The sequence below is a fragment of the Choloepus didactylus genome, chromosome 20 (genome assembly GCF_015220235.1).
Source record: "Choloepus didactylus isolate mChoDid1 chromosome 20, mChoDid1.pri, whole genome shotgun sequence".
NCBI classification, from domain to species: domain Eukaryota; kingdom Metazoa; phylum Chordata; class Mammalia; order Pilosa; family Megalonychidae; genus Choloepus; species Choloepus didactylus.
This window is the reverse complement of record NC_051326.1, coordinates 44324914-44342847: the sequence shown is the minus strand read 5'-3', so window position 1 is coordinate 44342847 and position 17934 is coordinate 44324914. Positions and strand designations below refer to the sequence as shown.

The following is a 17934-nucleotide window of genomic DNA, read 5'->3' as shown; positions in this document are numbered from 1 at the left end:
AAAAAAGTTGTTTCTGCCAGTTCTTGCTGATTGTTCGAAGATTTTGTTGGGGGAAGGAGCCCTGAAGCTTCTCACTCCGACATCTTGATCGGCTGGGGTCTTAATGAACACTTTTAATTTAGTCAATAGCTTTCCAAGGATTATAATTAAAAAGAAAGATTTAAAAAAAAAAAAAAGAGAACTTTAAGCCACGACTTGTTAAACATTTATTATAAGCCAAATAATAGACTAAGTGCTTTACATACCTATTTAATTCTTACCATGGTGTAATAGGTAGATATTACTGTCACCATTTTAAAAATCAGCAGGTTACGATCTTGCCACAGATCCCACAAAGTAAAGTGATTGACTTAGGACTCAAAATCAGGACTGTCTGATATAAAGGCTAGGCTTTTCCACTACATTGTCTAAATTATTAAATCAAAATATTATTTTACTGGAAAATGTCTCCCTTAAATGTTTCCTTCCTCTCTTTATTATTATTTACCACTCTCTTCTGCTGTTTTAGAAAAGGTGAGTCCCTATCCCCAGCCATTTAGACCATTTTGATCCCACCATAGCTGTGACAGCTGTTTATGGTCCAAGGATAATCCCTGAGCCGATATAATACATGCTTAGATTTTCGTGACATAACCTTTGGAAAATTAATAGGTGAAAGATAGAAGGAGGCAAATGCTTTCTCAAACTGAGACTGATTTATCTAACAGAAGGCTTTAATGCTGAAGCATTGTCATGATAGACTATGATTTTTTTATCACTGAAAGTAGTCAGGAAAATTCTGTGAATAATACCTAAAATACTATCTAGGAAATTGAGTTTGATAATATATAAGAGACCAAAAATACAGCTCCATCATCTTAGCATATGCAATATTGAAATCTCAGTCACCTTATTATTTATTGTCTTAGAGTTTGATAATATATGAGGCCAAAAAAAATAAGATTCCGTCATCTTAGCGTATGCAGTATTGAAATTTCAGTCACCTTATTATTAAATAATATAATAAATATACTTACATTTATTATAGTATTTAATATATTTATTATATTACATATTACTATTTATCCTTGTTTTCTTCAGCAAGAAATAAAATAGTAGAAAGTAAAATTCTGCTGCCTTTCAGTTGTTTTCCTTAAACAAGTTTTTTAACCTTTTTGAACCTCTGAAATTTTCTTCTAATCGCTTTCATTAATATATACATTCAAAAGATATTTATTGAAAATTTACTATGAGAAAACCCCTGTCTGATAGACTGTAGGTTGATACAAAAATGAGTAAGGCATGGTATAGAACCTGACTCTAGTAACTTAAGAATGAGAGAAATAAAATTAGGGCAAGAAAATAAGTGTAGAAAGTAAGTGTAGTAAAAGAAGTGCAGATAAAGTGTTTTAAAAACAGCAGGGGTTTGAGAGATGCTTTCAACAGTGAAAATGCTGAGAAGGCTTCATGGAGAAGGTGGCATTTAGGCATTGAAAGATAAGCGGGATTTGGTCAGGCCGGTGGGCTAAGGGCATTTAGGCATTGAAAAACGGTATTCAAACACACTAGCAAGGCAAGGAGCTCAGAAAGCAGAAGCCCCTTTATTTTGTTCCTATTTGAAATGATCATGATTTTAAACACTGACCTTTACATGTGCCTGTGGGGGAAAGGCTAAGTTAGCTAACCTCTCCAAGTCTCTTGCAGGTCTGCTATTCTCCATTCCCACTGAGACCATGTGTTTCCCAAAGGATAGGAGAACCCATGTGTTTTCTCAGAGTTCTATTACTTTGTTATCATTTGATATTTTAGGCTCCTTGAATGCAGTGATCATTTCTCATTCATTTTATCATCTGCAGCAGTGCCCAACACAGTACCTGGCACATAGGCTGTGTAAATAAGAAATGGAAGGAAGAAAGAGATGATAAGAGAGTTTCAATAAAGTGGAATATTCACACTTCTCATACCTTCATGAAAACATAGCATCTGAAAATCCCAGCAGAATCATTTGGTTGCCCTCAGTTACCAGGGCTGGGAAAGTATCTTAAGCATTCTATAGATACTTACTAAATAATTTTGATTTCATGGGGTTTTTTTCCAGCACTTTTATCACGAAACATAATTGCATTGTTTTAAGCTTCCATGTCAAATCAAAAACAGAACTGAGCTTGCTTTGCTGTCTGTTGATTTCATACAAATAAATGAATATTTTCAGCTTTAAGATTGGACTTTCCAGCTTCCAACACCATGGCCAGAGAATGGATGCACTGCTAGTTATTGTGATTTTTAAAAATGCCTTTTCTTAAGTTGCCATTTTATCTGCACACCTTGCACATAAATCTAGCATAATGTTAATCAAGTTCAGATATTTCCCTAATAATTTTAAGAGGTAAGATAACGTCTAATTCTAGTCCTAATTTTAAGAGACACAGGTTTAGGATGCTTTTTAAAAGTCAAGATTAAATTAACTGGCTTATTAAACTAAACCTTGAGCTCATAATATTGAAATTCTCCATTACATGAAATAATTTCTGGCAAAACTATAGTTGTACAATCACAGCTCACTCAACAGATTGAATAAATCTAGATTCATTCAGTTATGTAGGGTGAATGGAAACTCATGAGTCCAAATAATGCTGGTTTTAGTTACTTCATCTTAATTCAATCTTCTTATCATTAATGCATAAGTGAAAATATTCTGGAGGGATTGTAATACATTACAAGTGTTTTGGGATTTTCATATTAGTTATATTAAACCAAATAGGTAAATAGCATAAAAATGAAACTGATGATTCATACCACTATTTTCTGAAATGAAAGAAATCATTGCAAAGCTACAATAAATCCATTGAGACATGGAGCTCATGAGGAACTCAAAAAGGAAACAAATATGTCAATAGGATCTTTTGAAATCCCATTTGAAAGGTATTGGGAAATTCTCTTGTGCCAAAATGACTCCCCAAATATCTAATAACCTAAATTTTCACCTAGTCAGATTCAGAGAATTATAGACTAGCAGAGCTGGAAGAGGCTTCTGTGATTTCCTCATCTAACGCCTTCATTTTCCCAACAGAATGAGTAAAGGGCCACCCAGGGTCACAAATCATAGTAACACAAGAGTCGAGATTGCTTCTATAGTGATGTATCTCCCAGACCAGTTTTGTACCATTGACCATGCGGAAATGCAATGATCTCGGATGAGGGAGACGTCTTCAGCTGCTGTAGGCATTCACACAGGGAGGTGACGGATAGCTCAGTGACCTGAGTATGAACAGAACACATTCTAAATGCCAGGGCACAGGAGAAGGACATAGGCCAAGAGGAAACTGCCCAGAAGGTCTCAGTTCAACATAGAAGATTACAAATTTAAGAATCAGATAACAATGGGCATTTTTAGATGAACAGATTGCCATGCTCACATGGACTGTGAAAAGCCTTGGGTATGTGATATATTGGACAGCCTGATGGAACATCCACTGTATCTAAATAAACCAGGGATTGTATCCAGGTGCTCTGGATCTGCTGGAATAATGCTACCAGCTGACCAGGCTTCATACATTAAGAAGCTTATGATGATCCTTGAGACTTTCCGAAAACTAAATGGTAATGAGAAAATTAGAGCTCAATGATAAGTGTGTGCTCAATAACATGAAAATAATCAGGCTTGAACTCTTGAAAGAGGATTTGTTAAAGTAGTGATTCTATCCCATGCCCCACCCACGTCTGCCTTCTGCCTGCTCTACAAAATTGGTCACAGAGGACTCCCAAGAGATGAGAGAGATAATAAGTGATAATTTCAAATGATCAGCCAATTCTACTAAATCCAGTTCAAATTTTTGAACAAAAGAATAATTTAAATGTGGTTCTAGCACTTCATAGCAAACTTAGGTAGAACTGGAAATTATAGAAGATGCATGAAAAAAATAAATTAAAGGAACAAAGCAAGTCAATCAAATTTCTTTGTACACCAAAAGCAAGGGTTATATCAGGTTCTTTGTAAATTTGCATTCTGATGAGCATTGGTCCTTATCTGCAGCTCTTGAAGGAAAGGGGTCTAAACTATGAAGTATAGTGGAAAAGAATAAATTGAATTTTCACTTCAAACTCTTTGCAATTATAGGAAGCTATTCACATTGTAGGTATCAGATAGGATCATTTCCACTCACCAAACAGCAAAATTCTCCTGCCATTAGCAATCCTTTCATTAGCTACACCCTTTGACATTTATAAATTCTTCATAGCAATATTCAATTTCTTGTCTCTATAATAACTCTCCACTACATTAAATCAATACCAAGATATTGCCTATCTGTTAATGGTGTGCTAAAGATTACAAATGGAAGTTTTTTTATATTAATACTTCGGTTGAATTACATTTTAAGAGGCATATGAAGATTTTGGATTAAAACTTCAAACTTTGTAAAACGTATTGCCTTTCTTTTTCATATTGACTTTTATGACAATCTGAGGAAGCATAGAGAATGTAAAAAGGAGTGCATTATTCATCTCTTCTATATACATACATATATATCTGCAGTGACAACTTGATTAAAACAAGTCTCTAAATGTTTTCATCAATCAGGTAGGTTATAGGGATTTACGAATAACCAAAGATAATTCCTCCACCCAGTATCGATGAGGCCATGACTGCAAAAATGTGTTCAGTTTGAGTTTAAAAATGTTAATAAAGTAGGAAGCATTTTCACCCCCTCCAGATCCTTCTCAAACCCCACTGCCTACGTCACCTTCCCTGCTCTGCCTGCCCCTAGTCATCTCTCCTTACACTACACATAAGAAGAATGAACCTGAATTTTATCTTTTAGGATCCATCTTATACCATCCTTGGTGGTTTTCTATTTCTTCCATGTGTCTTAGTCTCCCACTGCTACCTTCCCCACTCCCTGCCTGGATGAGAGTTCAGATCAGAGGAGGTGGAAGGATAGCAGTGGGGTATGGGTAGGACACATGGTGGGAATCTTGAAATGGATGTGGAAAAGACATGGTGGCCCAGGTATCGCAATGCATGACAACCTACCCTTGCTTTTTTTTTCTATAAGACTGATGCCAAAGTGTTATCCAGTTTATTCACTTGTATTAAAAGTTATATTTTTTACTTGTTATAATACCCTAGAAGCTTCTAGAACTAGATGATAGTAGGGAACTTTTGCTCATTTCTTAGGAAGGATAAGGGCATTGTGATCACGCAGGATGATGTCCTTAGGAGAGTCCTGTGAAGCATCTGCAGGCTACAACTTACTTTCAAATGGTTCATTAAAAACAACATGCGCACATAGCAAAATGTTAACAACTGCTGAATGTAGGTGATGGGGATAGAGGTATTATACTTTTCTTTCAAATTTTCTGTATTTGAAATTTTTCATAGTAAAAGTTTAGAAAACAATAGTGTACATTCATTTCAGAAAAATAAGAAAATACAGACAAATGAAAGGAAGAAATTTTTAACTCCTCTATCCTACCCAGGAGAAAATCATTTTAACAATGTGCCCTATATGTTGTCAGACCCTATTAAAAAAAGAAGAAAAAAAAAATGAATGATCCACTAAACATACTGTTTTGTAATTGTCTTCTTTTATATCACAACCTCATAAAAACCTTTTCATATTAATAGGTTCATTTACATCATTTTCAATAGCCCCTGAGAATTTCATTATATGGATATTAAGGTTTTGCTAATATTCTGTGATTCTTTTTTCCCTCAAGTAAGGCTAAGGAGAAGGAATAAAGCAGCGGCCCTAGCTTGGACTGTTGATGCCAGTTTCTCACACATGTTGAATGAGACTCACAAATAATTGGTTTTGAAACTGGCTATTAAAATTGTTAATATTTGGGGAAATAATCATTGGGGGAAAAAAACAAAGAAATTGCATTTATTCCCCTGGACTTCAATTTCCACCTCCTGAGCAAGCTCGAAGGCTCTAGTACTCAGCTGTGGTCCGAGGATCAGCGATGTGGACGTTGCCTCTGAGCTTATAAGAAATGCAGGGTCTCAGATTCTGCATCAGAATCTGCATTTGAAGAGATACCCAGGTGAATCATATGCATATCTTTAAGGTCTCTTGGAGCTCTAATCATCTCTACTTCTCTAGATAAAACCTTGAGTATATAAACATTAAACCTTGAAGTACATAAATGTTTAAGTAAATATTCTGTTAGATGGTTCTTTTGCCTCTGTTCTCATGAGGAACAGATCTCCAGGTTAAACTTGTCCATTTTCCTTAACTGCTTTTTTTTTTCATATGCTGTTGACAAATATAAACTTGTCATGGCTTTTTTCAGATGAAAGCCTAGGAAAATAGGCTGAACTAGTAAACTATCAATGTTTTGAGTTTTATAGTATTTAGTGTAGGTTAATTATCTGTGCTTTGCAAATAGTCTTTGAGGATGAGCCCAAATAAATAAATAAATAAAAAGAAAGAAAGAAAAACTTGAATAGATGGAAATAATCCATTTCTGCATATTAGAGGCAGATGATGTTATAGTAAAAGAAAAGAAAGGGAAGGGAAGGAAAAGAAAGGAAAGAGGGCACCCAGCCTTAAAGTTGGGCTGCAAGGTGACTCAGTTGAGACCCTGGTACAAACTGAGACATGATGGATGAGCTATTTGTCTCGACCAGACCCTGTCATGTGGGCAGCACCATTAGTTTAGAAGAGCTCCCATCAGCTAGCCAATTTCTGTCCCATACACTAGTCGAAATATATTATACTGAACAAATTATAGGTTCTTATTCCACCACTCTTTAATCATTCAATAAAGAACAACAGAAAGATGGTTGTCAAAGAAAAGCCCTTAGCCATAATGACAATTAAAGTCTACAAGCCTCACAAAAACACCATTCCTGTCCAGTCTACACACCTCTTCCCAGAGCTGAGTGTAAAGCTGGTGAGCACAGGATGCTTTGCTGTCCTCTGTGTCCTCCCGGGCTACACCACTATCATGTTCCTGGTAGGTTATCTCATTACCAAGTTCTTGACTGCCCCTCATCCTTCCAAACCCCTTGATAATTTTATACAGCCTACTTCAGGTTGATTCCCTAAAACAGGCCCAGTCCTCTCCCCTTCTCACAATTATGACTCATTACAGAGAAGCCAGATAGTTGGGCTGTGTAAACTCTGTGGAATAACTTTGGAATTGTCGCTTAGGCAAATAAAACTTAACAGAGAAATGGGCCCAGGGTATAGTAGTAAGAAATGTATTCCAGTTGATTCCTAAGTAGTTTTGAGGATTGTGTGAGTTGGGATTTATCAAAGCTATTATTTCCAAAATGGTGATTCTGTTTAGAGCGGGGATTGGACATAGGAGAAGGAAAAGGAGAAAGATGTGAACGTATGAAGATGGTTGGGCATAGTAGGTGTGTTTTTTCCCCTACATTTCTTGCACAAAGTCTTTTATTTGCCCAGTCGAAATCCAGAAGTGGTGACACCTATCTTTCTTCAATTTGTTAAATCCTTTCCAGTGATACAACTAAATTATTCACTTTTTTAAAAATTACCATTTAACTAACTAGAATCATATAATTTAGAAATAATTTGTAGATAACACTGAGTCTTCATACCTCATTAAACCAATGATATGCTTACTTGTAGCATACTTAAAAGTGTAACATTGTCATTACAAATATATCTAATAAATCAATTGCCTGGCAAGTCTAATGTGGTGTCAATATATTGTAGAAATTCATGACTCTTTTGTTGACTCCCAAAGGGTCAGCAGTTTGGTGGTATCAGAGGGCAGTGGAAGGAGCACAAACCTGGAAAAGAAGAGAGCTGGAGGCGTCTCTTAACTGAGTCATTATCATACTGTGTGACCTTTTTTCTGCATCACTCCATATCTTTGTATATAAAATATATTTCATTGCAATTGCTATGATATAATTGCCCACAGCTCACTAAAAATTATTTAATTGATTCAGATGAGATAACTGATATCAATGTGTTTTTCTAAAGATTAAGGCAGTAGCATCTTAATAGAGTTAGCCAACATTTTATGGAGTTAATAAGAAAATAAGACATGCTAAATTTCTTTTCCATTCATATATGCTTTCTTGTCTTCTCACTCATCTTATTATCAACACTAAAACTATATTTATGCCCCAAACAAGAAAAACTTCCTGGAATATATAACACCTTTCTAAACTAAATTTTTCTCAATATCCCAGGGTATCCTTCTCAGTGACTTTTAGTCCCCCTTTAATTTCCCTCATGAATTGAAAATGGAGCAGGTTGTAGAAAAATTTAGTCAGTGGTATTGTCCTCAAAATAATTTCAAAGGTTTAATTACCAGTAAAGAGGAATAATAGCTTGTGCTCTTTGTAATTGACTCCCTTTGCTTTTGATTTTTAATTGACCTAGTTTTAAACCTTTTTTTTTTTTTTTTTTTCATTCCCAGTCCTCGGTAAAATCAGGAGTGCTGTTGGGAGCGCTCAGCTTCTTATGTCCCAGAAATTCCAGCAATTTTATTGGCTTTGCCAACAGAATATGGTAAGTAAATCCTCCGATAATCTTAGTTCTTTATGACCAAGGTGATGAATGTCTGTGCTATACATTCTCACCTTTTTATTTATTTGCTAAAAAGTGCCTGTAAGTTGGCAGAATATTGAATGGATTTACAATAAAGGATACTCTCCAACTTTGGGGATAGATGGGTTGCAAGACCCTCATTTAGAAGTGCAACCAAGACAGAGAGGCTGCAAGAGGGGGTGCCATGTTGATGGAAGAGGGAGCAAGAACTGGGAGGAAGAGGGAAATCTACAGGAGAGTGATTTGAGATTGTACCTCTGAAACTAGATATTCTACTAGAGAACCTTAAAGGAGGGTTGAAAACTAAATTTTATTATAGCTCTTGTCACATTTAAAGAAAATGATCTGTGGATGCTTAGCATAAAAACATGTAAACTGCATTTAAAGAGATTAAGAAAAGATGTTAGAAATGATTTAGGCTTAAAGGCTTTAAATTTTACAATCCAGAGTAAAACGAATATACCATGAACCTTATATTAGTTAATACAAGCTGGCGTTAAATTTGATTCTGATCTTCCTGGCAATCAAAGAAAAAGAAAATTCATATATGTATGTGTGTGTGTGTGTGTGTATAAACATTGTGTATATATAACACTATGTGTAGGTGTGCATGTGCATATATAGTTTTCTCTATATATATTCCTAAAGAAAATGTTCATTATTCACTCAATTTTATCATTGTATTTGGAGAAAGAACTAGTATTCAAATCGCCTATAGGCTATTTTACAAACCATGTATTGATCTTTCCCAAACAAAACATTTTCAGTAAATTACAGAGAAGTCTCTGATAGGCTTTTTATAGCGATGGTGCTCAGTGTTTCGGTTTTGTTTTGCTTCTTTTGATTCCCACCAGGATTAGTCCAAAAAACTCTGAAGCATTTGTTGGGGAGGTGTGGTGGCAGGGGGGAAACTGTATAAAACATGCTTGGCAGTAGAGAAATGCAGAAAACATAAGCAGATGTCTTGCTCATCAAAGCCACGTTATCCACAGTTTAAAGAAGCACTGATAGTTGCTGGAGGTTTTAGATGTGTGCAATTTTAAGACAAAGGAATGAGTCTAGAAAATAAAAATTCTAGAAGACTAGAAATTCAGGTTCTAGAAAGTCAGAACCCCACCAAGATATTTAAGACGAACCAAATAAAGCAAAAGTTTCTCCAGATAAGACTGTATGGTAATTTGTTACATAATCAGTATGCAAATAACATTTAAAAGAATCCCCCCCCTGAAATTTATAGCTTGATATCTTGTTACTAAATGTGTGGTTCTTGGACTAGCTTGTTAGAAATGCAGCATCGCATTCAGGTTATGTGTGTGCACAAGCACTGGTTGCGCAACACTTCTCAATGCACCAGTGACACACAGAAATACTATGTACTAGAACATGTGAGCACCAAATTTCATATCAATTTGAACCTGGATGTTGGAGTCAGGGATATATATGAATTTTAAATGTCTGCAATTTAATAAAGAAATACAATACCATATTGCTTTGCAGGGAGAGAGGGAATGGCAAGGCACAACCATTGACTTTTTTTTAAGCATTTATAAACATATCAAGCTATCTGAATATATAAATGTAACACACACACACACACACACACACACACACACAGAATAGAACCCTTGAAACCAAATCATGAGTATGTCAATTATACCCATTCAAACAAAACCTCTATTTGAGATGGATCCAAAGGACAATTGTTCTGTTAGCCTAGAGGATAGATTTGCGCATCGAAGATAGCTGCTGAGAATGCTTCTTTTGATTTTCTATTTGAAGACATAACCAGAAGCACAATAATCAAATCTTCAGTATGTGAGAGAACTTATTCTGTTTCTTCTGACACGTTTCAGCACTATCATGCCTAAACCCAAAAGAAGAGACAAAGGTAGTTGTATTTGTGAAGTCTTCCAGAAGTAAAAAAAAGTACAAAATTTCCATTAAAAACTCAAATTAATATTGAACAATGTCTCTTTCAGTGTGAGAAAATTCTTCCTCACACCCAAACTAACCCTTTCCTCTGACAGTTTAAGCTCATTAAACTTCTTGTTCTGTCATCAATGGAGACAGCAGCCCTAATTGCAAGATGTTTTGTTTTGTTTTTCTTCAAACCAAAGGTTGAATTCAGGCTCGATACCAGTAAGTAAAAAACCTCAATGCCCAGTTGTCTTTCTTCAGTCTGGGTGACAACTGCTCCAACATTCAACATGTGCCTCATTAAATAAAACATTGACAGTACTTGGAGGTATTATGCTGTGTAAATATTTGAACAGCAAGAGGTTGCCCTCTTGTGGATCAAAACAAGGAGAACAGGCTTCAAAGAACAGAAACAGCTCTGGAATTGCAATTTTCAGAAATTGACTTTGGATGAGAAAATTTAGGGGACATTTTGTGAAAGTTAGAAGTAAATAAGCAACGATTTTCACCCTCTGATCTTACCTGTCACTGTAGGTTGCCATCTGATCTCATTCCATGCATACGATAGAATGCAACTGCAATCCCTTTACAATCTGGCTCTTTATGACTCCTTCTCATTCCATCTTCACTCCTTCCTCCTCCACTCTGTCCCTTAGTACAAATGCATAGTGCTGGACATATAGTAGGTGCAATTTTTTTTTTTTTTGGAGTTGAATATACTGCAAACAAACAAAAAAAGTAGTGATAACCTTTATATTGATGCCAAACAAAAGTAAAGGAATTTTAAACCACACCGTATACAAATTCATGTTATACTTCATGTTAATAACTTATGGGTAAGCTAAAAGTGTACATATTAAGCGAATGCAGATAAATATTTACTCACCAGAAATTTTCTGATGGTTTAAGGTTACCAATCTTAGAGAGCCTCTCACTGAATCAAGGAAACTACAAACAGAAAATTCTGTACCTTTAATCCAGGATTTGCAAGCTCACATGCCTGCAGGGTCTAGGCAGGTAAAGCAAAAGAGTGAAGCAGACCTGTGTAAGACAACAGGGAGTGGGGGGCCTGCAGTGTACTGAGGAGTGCATGCCCCTTGGCGGGGGTGGCAGTGGCGACTTGGTTAGTGAATTGTTACAATGTGGGAACATGAGCCCAGACTGCCAGGCATGCCCATCCTAGTGAAGTCACCCAGTTTTGAATGTGGGAGAAACAAAACACATCTTTAGATGACCAGATATAGCTCACAGGCTGACAGTTTTTAGTTCAGTAGTGTGATCTGTACCTTCTCAGAGAAACTGTGAGTTTGATCATTTTGTTTCTTCCCAAGATTTACTTACCTGTCCTCACTGTACATGAGAGTAAACTAAATATACAATACCTTTGTAGGGTACCTGATCTTCAGGGTCAGGGAGAGCTAAGATTAGAGAACAAACACAAAGAAATAGAATTGTTTCCAATCTTTATTCCCATCACCATTGCCACCACCAATACCACGATCAACCCGTATAAGTTCTGTCTCTGGGTACCCGTTTCCTAACTAACCCAACAGGTAAACAAAAAAGTAGGGGTCCTCTTGCTTTTATGAGCTGTCCAGCATTTTTGAATGTTAATGTTTGTTGGCTTTCTTAGGTTCTAAGACAGCATTTTCAAAATGAAACAATGAACAAATGTTCTACATGTTTTTTAATGGTCACCAAATTCTTGTACTAAGGTAAACTGTTAGTGAATCCTCATGGGCTTTCCCAAATATTTGCATCAGTATTTGAATTAGTCACGCTTGTTTCTAATACTGTTCTTTGAAAGGAGCATGTGGGAAAGAGCAGACTCTCCCAAATACTCTGTTAAGTGGGAGGTTTTCATGTGTCTAAATTCTGAATGTGTGTTTTCAGGATCCCAGTGCCATGCCAAGGCCTACTTCCCAGGACCTCGCTGGCTACTGGGACATGTTACAACTTTCCATTGAGGATGTCAGCATGAAGTTTGATGAACTGCACCAGCTGAAGCTCAATGACTGGAAGATAATAGAGTCACCTGAAAGAAAGGTAATTGTATCCATACAATGTGATTTCCATACACACTGCTGTTCTTTAGCATCCTAGTAGCTAATCAAATTGCAGAAGTGATCTGTTTCAAATACAAAATTATAATGTGTTTCCCAGGGACAGGATATAATTTTCATAAACATAGGTATGTGTATGTGTGTGTGTATTAACTGGGGTGAATTGAAGTCATCCAGCATGTATATTCAATAGCGGCTTCTCCCTTTCTATCTCTCTTGATCATAGACAATTCAAGGAGACATTAGCCATAAAATACATGTAAATTTGTAGTTGTAGTCTTATTCCTTATAGGGATCTATCTCAAAATCATTTCATCAAACCTTTGTTTTGTTTGTATATTCAAGTTATTTTTCTTAGGAGAGATTTTTAGGTCTGGTTACAATGACTACCTCCTATTCAAATAAACTCTCAAGTTTTATGGTTGGAGTTGGAGACAAGAAGACATTTTAAGTCTTACTGATCTGTTTGATAATGAAACTTCCTATGGATGTGGCAGTCTTGCCTCTTAAACTATGCTGAGAATTTCCATTGAATTTTAACCCTGTGATTTAACTTCTTTTTTTAAGATACCATCTTCAAAAGAGCCAATATATAAGGTCCACACTAGCAATAAAACCTTGATTTCCTAACACATTTTATAGAAGTTATGAGTAATTATAACCTGATTTTTCTAGACAGACATAATAAATTAAAATAGAACGATAAAACTAATCCAACATATATTTTGGGGAAGTTGTGTTTAATATACAACTGAAGATGTATATTTAAGGAATTACAATGTAAGACAAATGTAGGCTTGTCTTCTACTTTTCTCCTACTTTTCTCCTGAAAGGGTCCATTGACTGCCTCAGTGAAGCTCCAGGCTAGAGCTATAGTGAATAACTAAAAAAAAATTCCCTTTTCCCACAGATAATGGAGGGAGGGGGCCATGAAAAAGTATATGTTCTGCATAAGCCATAAATGATACATAAGCAAGGAGATAATACATAATGATTAAAAAAAAAAGTTATCCTAATTGAGTACTAAAATAGAACTTAAAAAATTAGGCTAAATATATGCAATAATCCTTCCTATTTTTCATTCCCGAATAATTAACTTCTGATATAAGCTCTCTACCTAAGCTATACATAGAGAATGAGCCTCAATGCAAAAAAGGTTTCCTGTTGAGGATACAGCATCCCGAGTGCAGAAAACGTACAGCTCTTTCACGTGGCTGAGGTTCATTCCCTATAGAAAAGGTTCTGTTCTTCTAACACATTCTGAGACCTCTGCTCTGTAGATATGCAAGTCTACCAGATCAAATCCGCTGTTACCTCACTATGCCTTGAGGCTTTTGAACCTCTCTAAAAGGTAGACTCTCACAAGAAATTTTAATATTTATGTCTTCCTTTCCCACATTCCAAAGACTAACAAGACAAGAGGAAAGAGATAGGTAAATAGGGCCATGTGCTTAACACAGAAATTAAATCTGAACATACCTAAAAGCTTTTACTATATGAAGTACCCCATTGTTTTAGATGCATGCCAACAAATCAGAAGTCATTTCTTCAAAGTAAGTTCATTTTGAAATAAGCCATGGGAACAAAGTTTCAGGCACTGGGAGACCAGTCAAAGAGTTATTTTGCTGCCCCTTTAATCTTCTTCTCAAAACAATATTGCACTACATAGGTAATTACCACGTTTGTTCCCCCTTGAGTTGCACAACTGCTTTTTTTTTTTTTCCACAATGTCCAAGCAAATACCTCTGGACTTTTTGTGGAGGCTGAGGGGAGAATGACCAAAAGGTGTATTTGTTTTCCCTACAACCTGCTTAGAAGAGGAAAGTGTTCCAGGCCCCTTTCATAAAATTTCCTGGGAAGGAAATAATTGGCTATTCATAGTTCCAGTCAAAAGTCCATTATGAAGTAGAATCAGTGGGAAGGTCCAACTTTGCAATTTTGGATATAGACCATTCACCGGAACTTTGCAAGTATCATATATTGCATTTGTTGCAGAATCGTGAAATGTATCTTATTGAAAAAGATGTACACATATTTTGATGTGACTTATTTGGGAAAATTAGCTCCTATCAAAATAATTATTTGCTTCTTTTTACCAAGCAAGTGAAAAATCATATATATTGTTAATGTCACGGGGTTTAGATCAAAATAGAGAATTTGGCCAAAGGTTACCTGGGACACCCACATAAGATGGTTTTCATAAATGTACTTGGCCTTTGGAGCCAGATGAATAGACTGCAGCTGATGACAGGGGTGTGAAATGACATCTTCCAAATTCCCTGTGATGCTCAAGAGCTTGGCATCGTGGATATTTGCCAATATGCAGAGATTATATGATGCTTTGGAAAATCTAGGAAGAAGGGTAAGTATTAATCTTGCAACAAAGTAAATATAACTCAAAGACAAAGGAGATGTCAAGTGTTAATATGCAGACTTCATTTATAAACTACCCCAAAGAATTTGCGGGAACTTTCAAAAAGTGCATACTAGGCAAAAGACAAGTATATCATTATGGGAATCAGAGACCGGGGAAATTTTGAGTAGAAGATGAATAATGCCATAGTGAGATTTACGATCAGAAAGGACAAAGCACAACTAAGATAATATACAATTAGCATTGTTTTCATTCAACAATTTTGACTTTTGGTACTTTTCAGGAAGAAAGAAAGGTCCCCCCTCCAATACCAAAGAAGCCCCCAAAAGGGAAATTTCCTATTACAAGAGAAAAGTCCCTAGACCTGCCTGACAGACAACGTCAAGAAGCTCGAAGACGGCTCATGGCCGCTAAGAGAGCAGCCTCCTTTCGACAGAATTCTGCCACAGAGCGCGCTGACAGCATTGAAATCTACATCCCCGAGGCCCAGACCCGGCTTTAAGGACAGAATGCTGCAACATTTACCTTTTTTTCTTCTTCTTTTTAACAAAATGCTTGTACAGTTTGTCATCTACCTGGTAATTTTTGTCTCATTTCCTCCATCGAATACACCCTTGCTGTTGTGTTCTTTGTGCCATAAACACATTGGAATGCTTTCGATTTCCTCAGTTTGCTGAGCTCATTGCAAGAACGACTTCCTATTTTCTTTTTTTTCTTTTTAACTGATGGTCTGACCTACATCAGTTATGATGGATAGGCTTTTTGAGACCTAACTTATCCCCCTTGTTCTCAGAGGATAACAAGAAAACACCTCTTGAGATGGAACCCGACGTACATTTTGTTATTTATATTTTTATAAATTGTGTGATAGTTAGAAATAAGAATAACAAATAACTATAAATGGGTGCATCTCACCATTTACTAGAGGCATTAGATAACCCAAGTGGAAGGTGCTACAACTTGAAGTGCAGGAAAGAAAGAACCCATTTCTCCCTTGAGCCTCTGGTACATTTTCCCTAAATCTAGTTGATTCACCTGTCCTCATGTGTGCTATTCTTTGTCGCTCTAGAAAACATTAGGCTTGTTGTGTCAAGTTTATGATAATGAAAAGTGATCTCTCCAGCTACCAAAACTCCCTACCATATGGTTTGCCAACAACCCAGGAGATTACAAGTCTGAACCCATTAAAAATATCCAGCACAGAATCAACACACAAAAATAAGCTGAATTGTCATACAAAGGAGTGATGGATGAAAAGAAATTAAAGTCTTAAAAAGGCTAACTTCTATAGCAAGAGAATAAAGAGAAAAAAATGTCCTTACGTCTATGAAATAGTCATTGTACTTTTAAATTCCTTTATAATTTAAAACTTACATACATGTTTTTCCTTGAAGTTCACCATTTATGCTACATGTGATTTTATATATATATATATATATATTCTCAGACTGCTCTATCAGTTGACTTTCCAGGGTATCCTTAAAAAAAAAGTTTGCTTGTTTAAAATGACAGTTGTGATGTAAAAAGTTTAAGAAATATGAATGTGAGTGGTAAGTATATCTCAGTTATATGGTAAAGATGAAATGTAGTTTACATTTGTATTTTTCCAGAATTCTTTTGTCCTATGCAGTATTACTAAAGCCAAGAAAATATTTCTTGCTTGTTTTAGACATGAAGAAAAATGGTCACGTATTGTGATTTCCAACTGTGGAATTTAAGGAAAGTAATCTGTTTTCATGACTCCGATTGGCACCAGAGAAAAATAGAAACTACTCTAATTGAAAGGTTTTACATTACTGTAATCAAAATTTTGATTCAGTAATCGTTATTTGAACACCACTTCTGGAAAATGAGTATTGCTATTCAGACACATCCTCAAATGAAGAATCTATCAAATTTACCTATTTATTCCCAGTCCTTCTCACTGCTACTCATGGTAAAGACAGGATTGCAGTTGAAGATGGAAGTTTCCACCAAACTGCCATGCCTTCCATTTCCCTGCTTTAAGGAATGCCATGTACCTTGCCATAGGCAGAATAGCTTTCCATTATCTTGTAGCACTTTGTTTTCTAGTCTTTATTTGCACTTTAAAATGTATCCAGCTCACTCTGCAGCTTGAAACACCATCAAGAGCATACAGAAAGGTAGTTACACAGTTGGAGCATTCTTTAAGAATGTAGTTTTTCCTTTTCCTTATCTTCTACATTCCACTAAGCATGGGGTTTACTGGGAGCACAGTTGATATTAAAGCATGTTTAGCTTCAAAATTTTACTTTTTAAAGCTGAATAATTAAGAATTCCCTGTAAGAACAAAACCCTGTAAATTGAGCCTCGGGTCTGAGTATATATTTTACCAAACAGCCTTAAAATATATTTGGAAGCAAAAATCAGTACGAATGTAAAACCTTGAAAAATGCAAAAAAAAAAAAAAAAAATCCCTGAAATATTCTTCTATTAATGAATCCTATTTCCCTGGAGAGTTCAAAGCATTTTTCTACCTAAAGAAAAAAGCTAAATCCTGGGTAGTGTACAATAATGATGCATCTTCCTGTATTCACTATAATATGTTAAAAACAAATGTATTTGCAAGTATTGGCATTTTAGACTTTAAAAATGATGTATTATTTAAAACGAACTGCTATTTAGAAATAACTACAGAAAAGCAAAGTGAGTGTATATTCCCTAGTTAAAGGAAATGTAAAATGCATACGTGCACACCAACCTACTCATATATGTATATCTACTGGCAGCTGATGTGTTTTATCTAATTTCCTTGAACTTGTATAAAACATATAAAGACAAATTATAAAAAATAGACAATAATTATTTATCTTAGATCCCAAGATTCTATTATTCTGATTTGAATGAAAGAATTCACTGGATTTGGATTAATTTTTCATGTTTTTTATACTTATTTTTATCTCACAATTCCCAAAAGTCTTGACCTAAATTATCCCTAGATAAGTAAATTAACCTGCAACTACATTTTATAACAGCTATTGATTTGAAGTGGGTCAATGTGTATAAACCCCTGTTTGGTCTACTGTGTTCCAAAGAAGATTATTTA

General features: G+C 35.6%; 1 protein-coding gene across 2 annotated transcripts in view; it reads left to right on the top strand.

Moving 5' to 3' along the window:
* The window catches only part of DLGAP2 (DLG associated protein 2), a 666966-nt gene extending 649664 nt beyond the window's left edge, over window positions 1-17302 (top strand). For both annotated transcript variants that reach the window (XM_037813208.1, XM_037813209.1), the window contains 3 exons: window positions 8383-8474; window positions 12324-12476; window positions 15151-17302. In XM_037813208.1, the coding sequence (XP_037669136.1) occupies window positions 8383-8474; window positions 12324-12476; window positions 15151-15369 (464 nt within the window). In that variant the 3' untranslated portion in view covers window positions 15370-17302. The remainder of the gene's footprint in view (window positions 1-8382; window positions 8475-12323; window positions 12477-15150) is intronic.
* The last annotated feature ends 632 nt before the right edge of the window (window positions 17303-17934 follow it).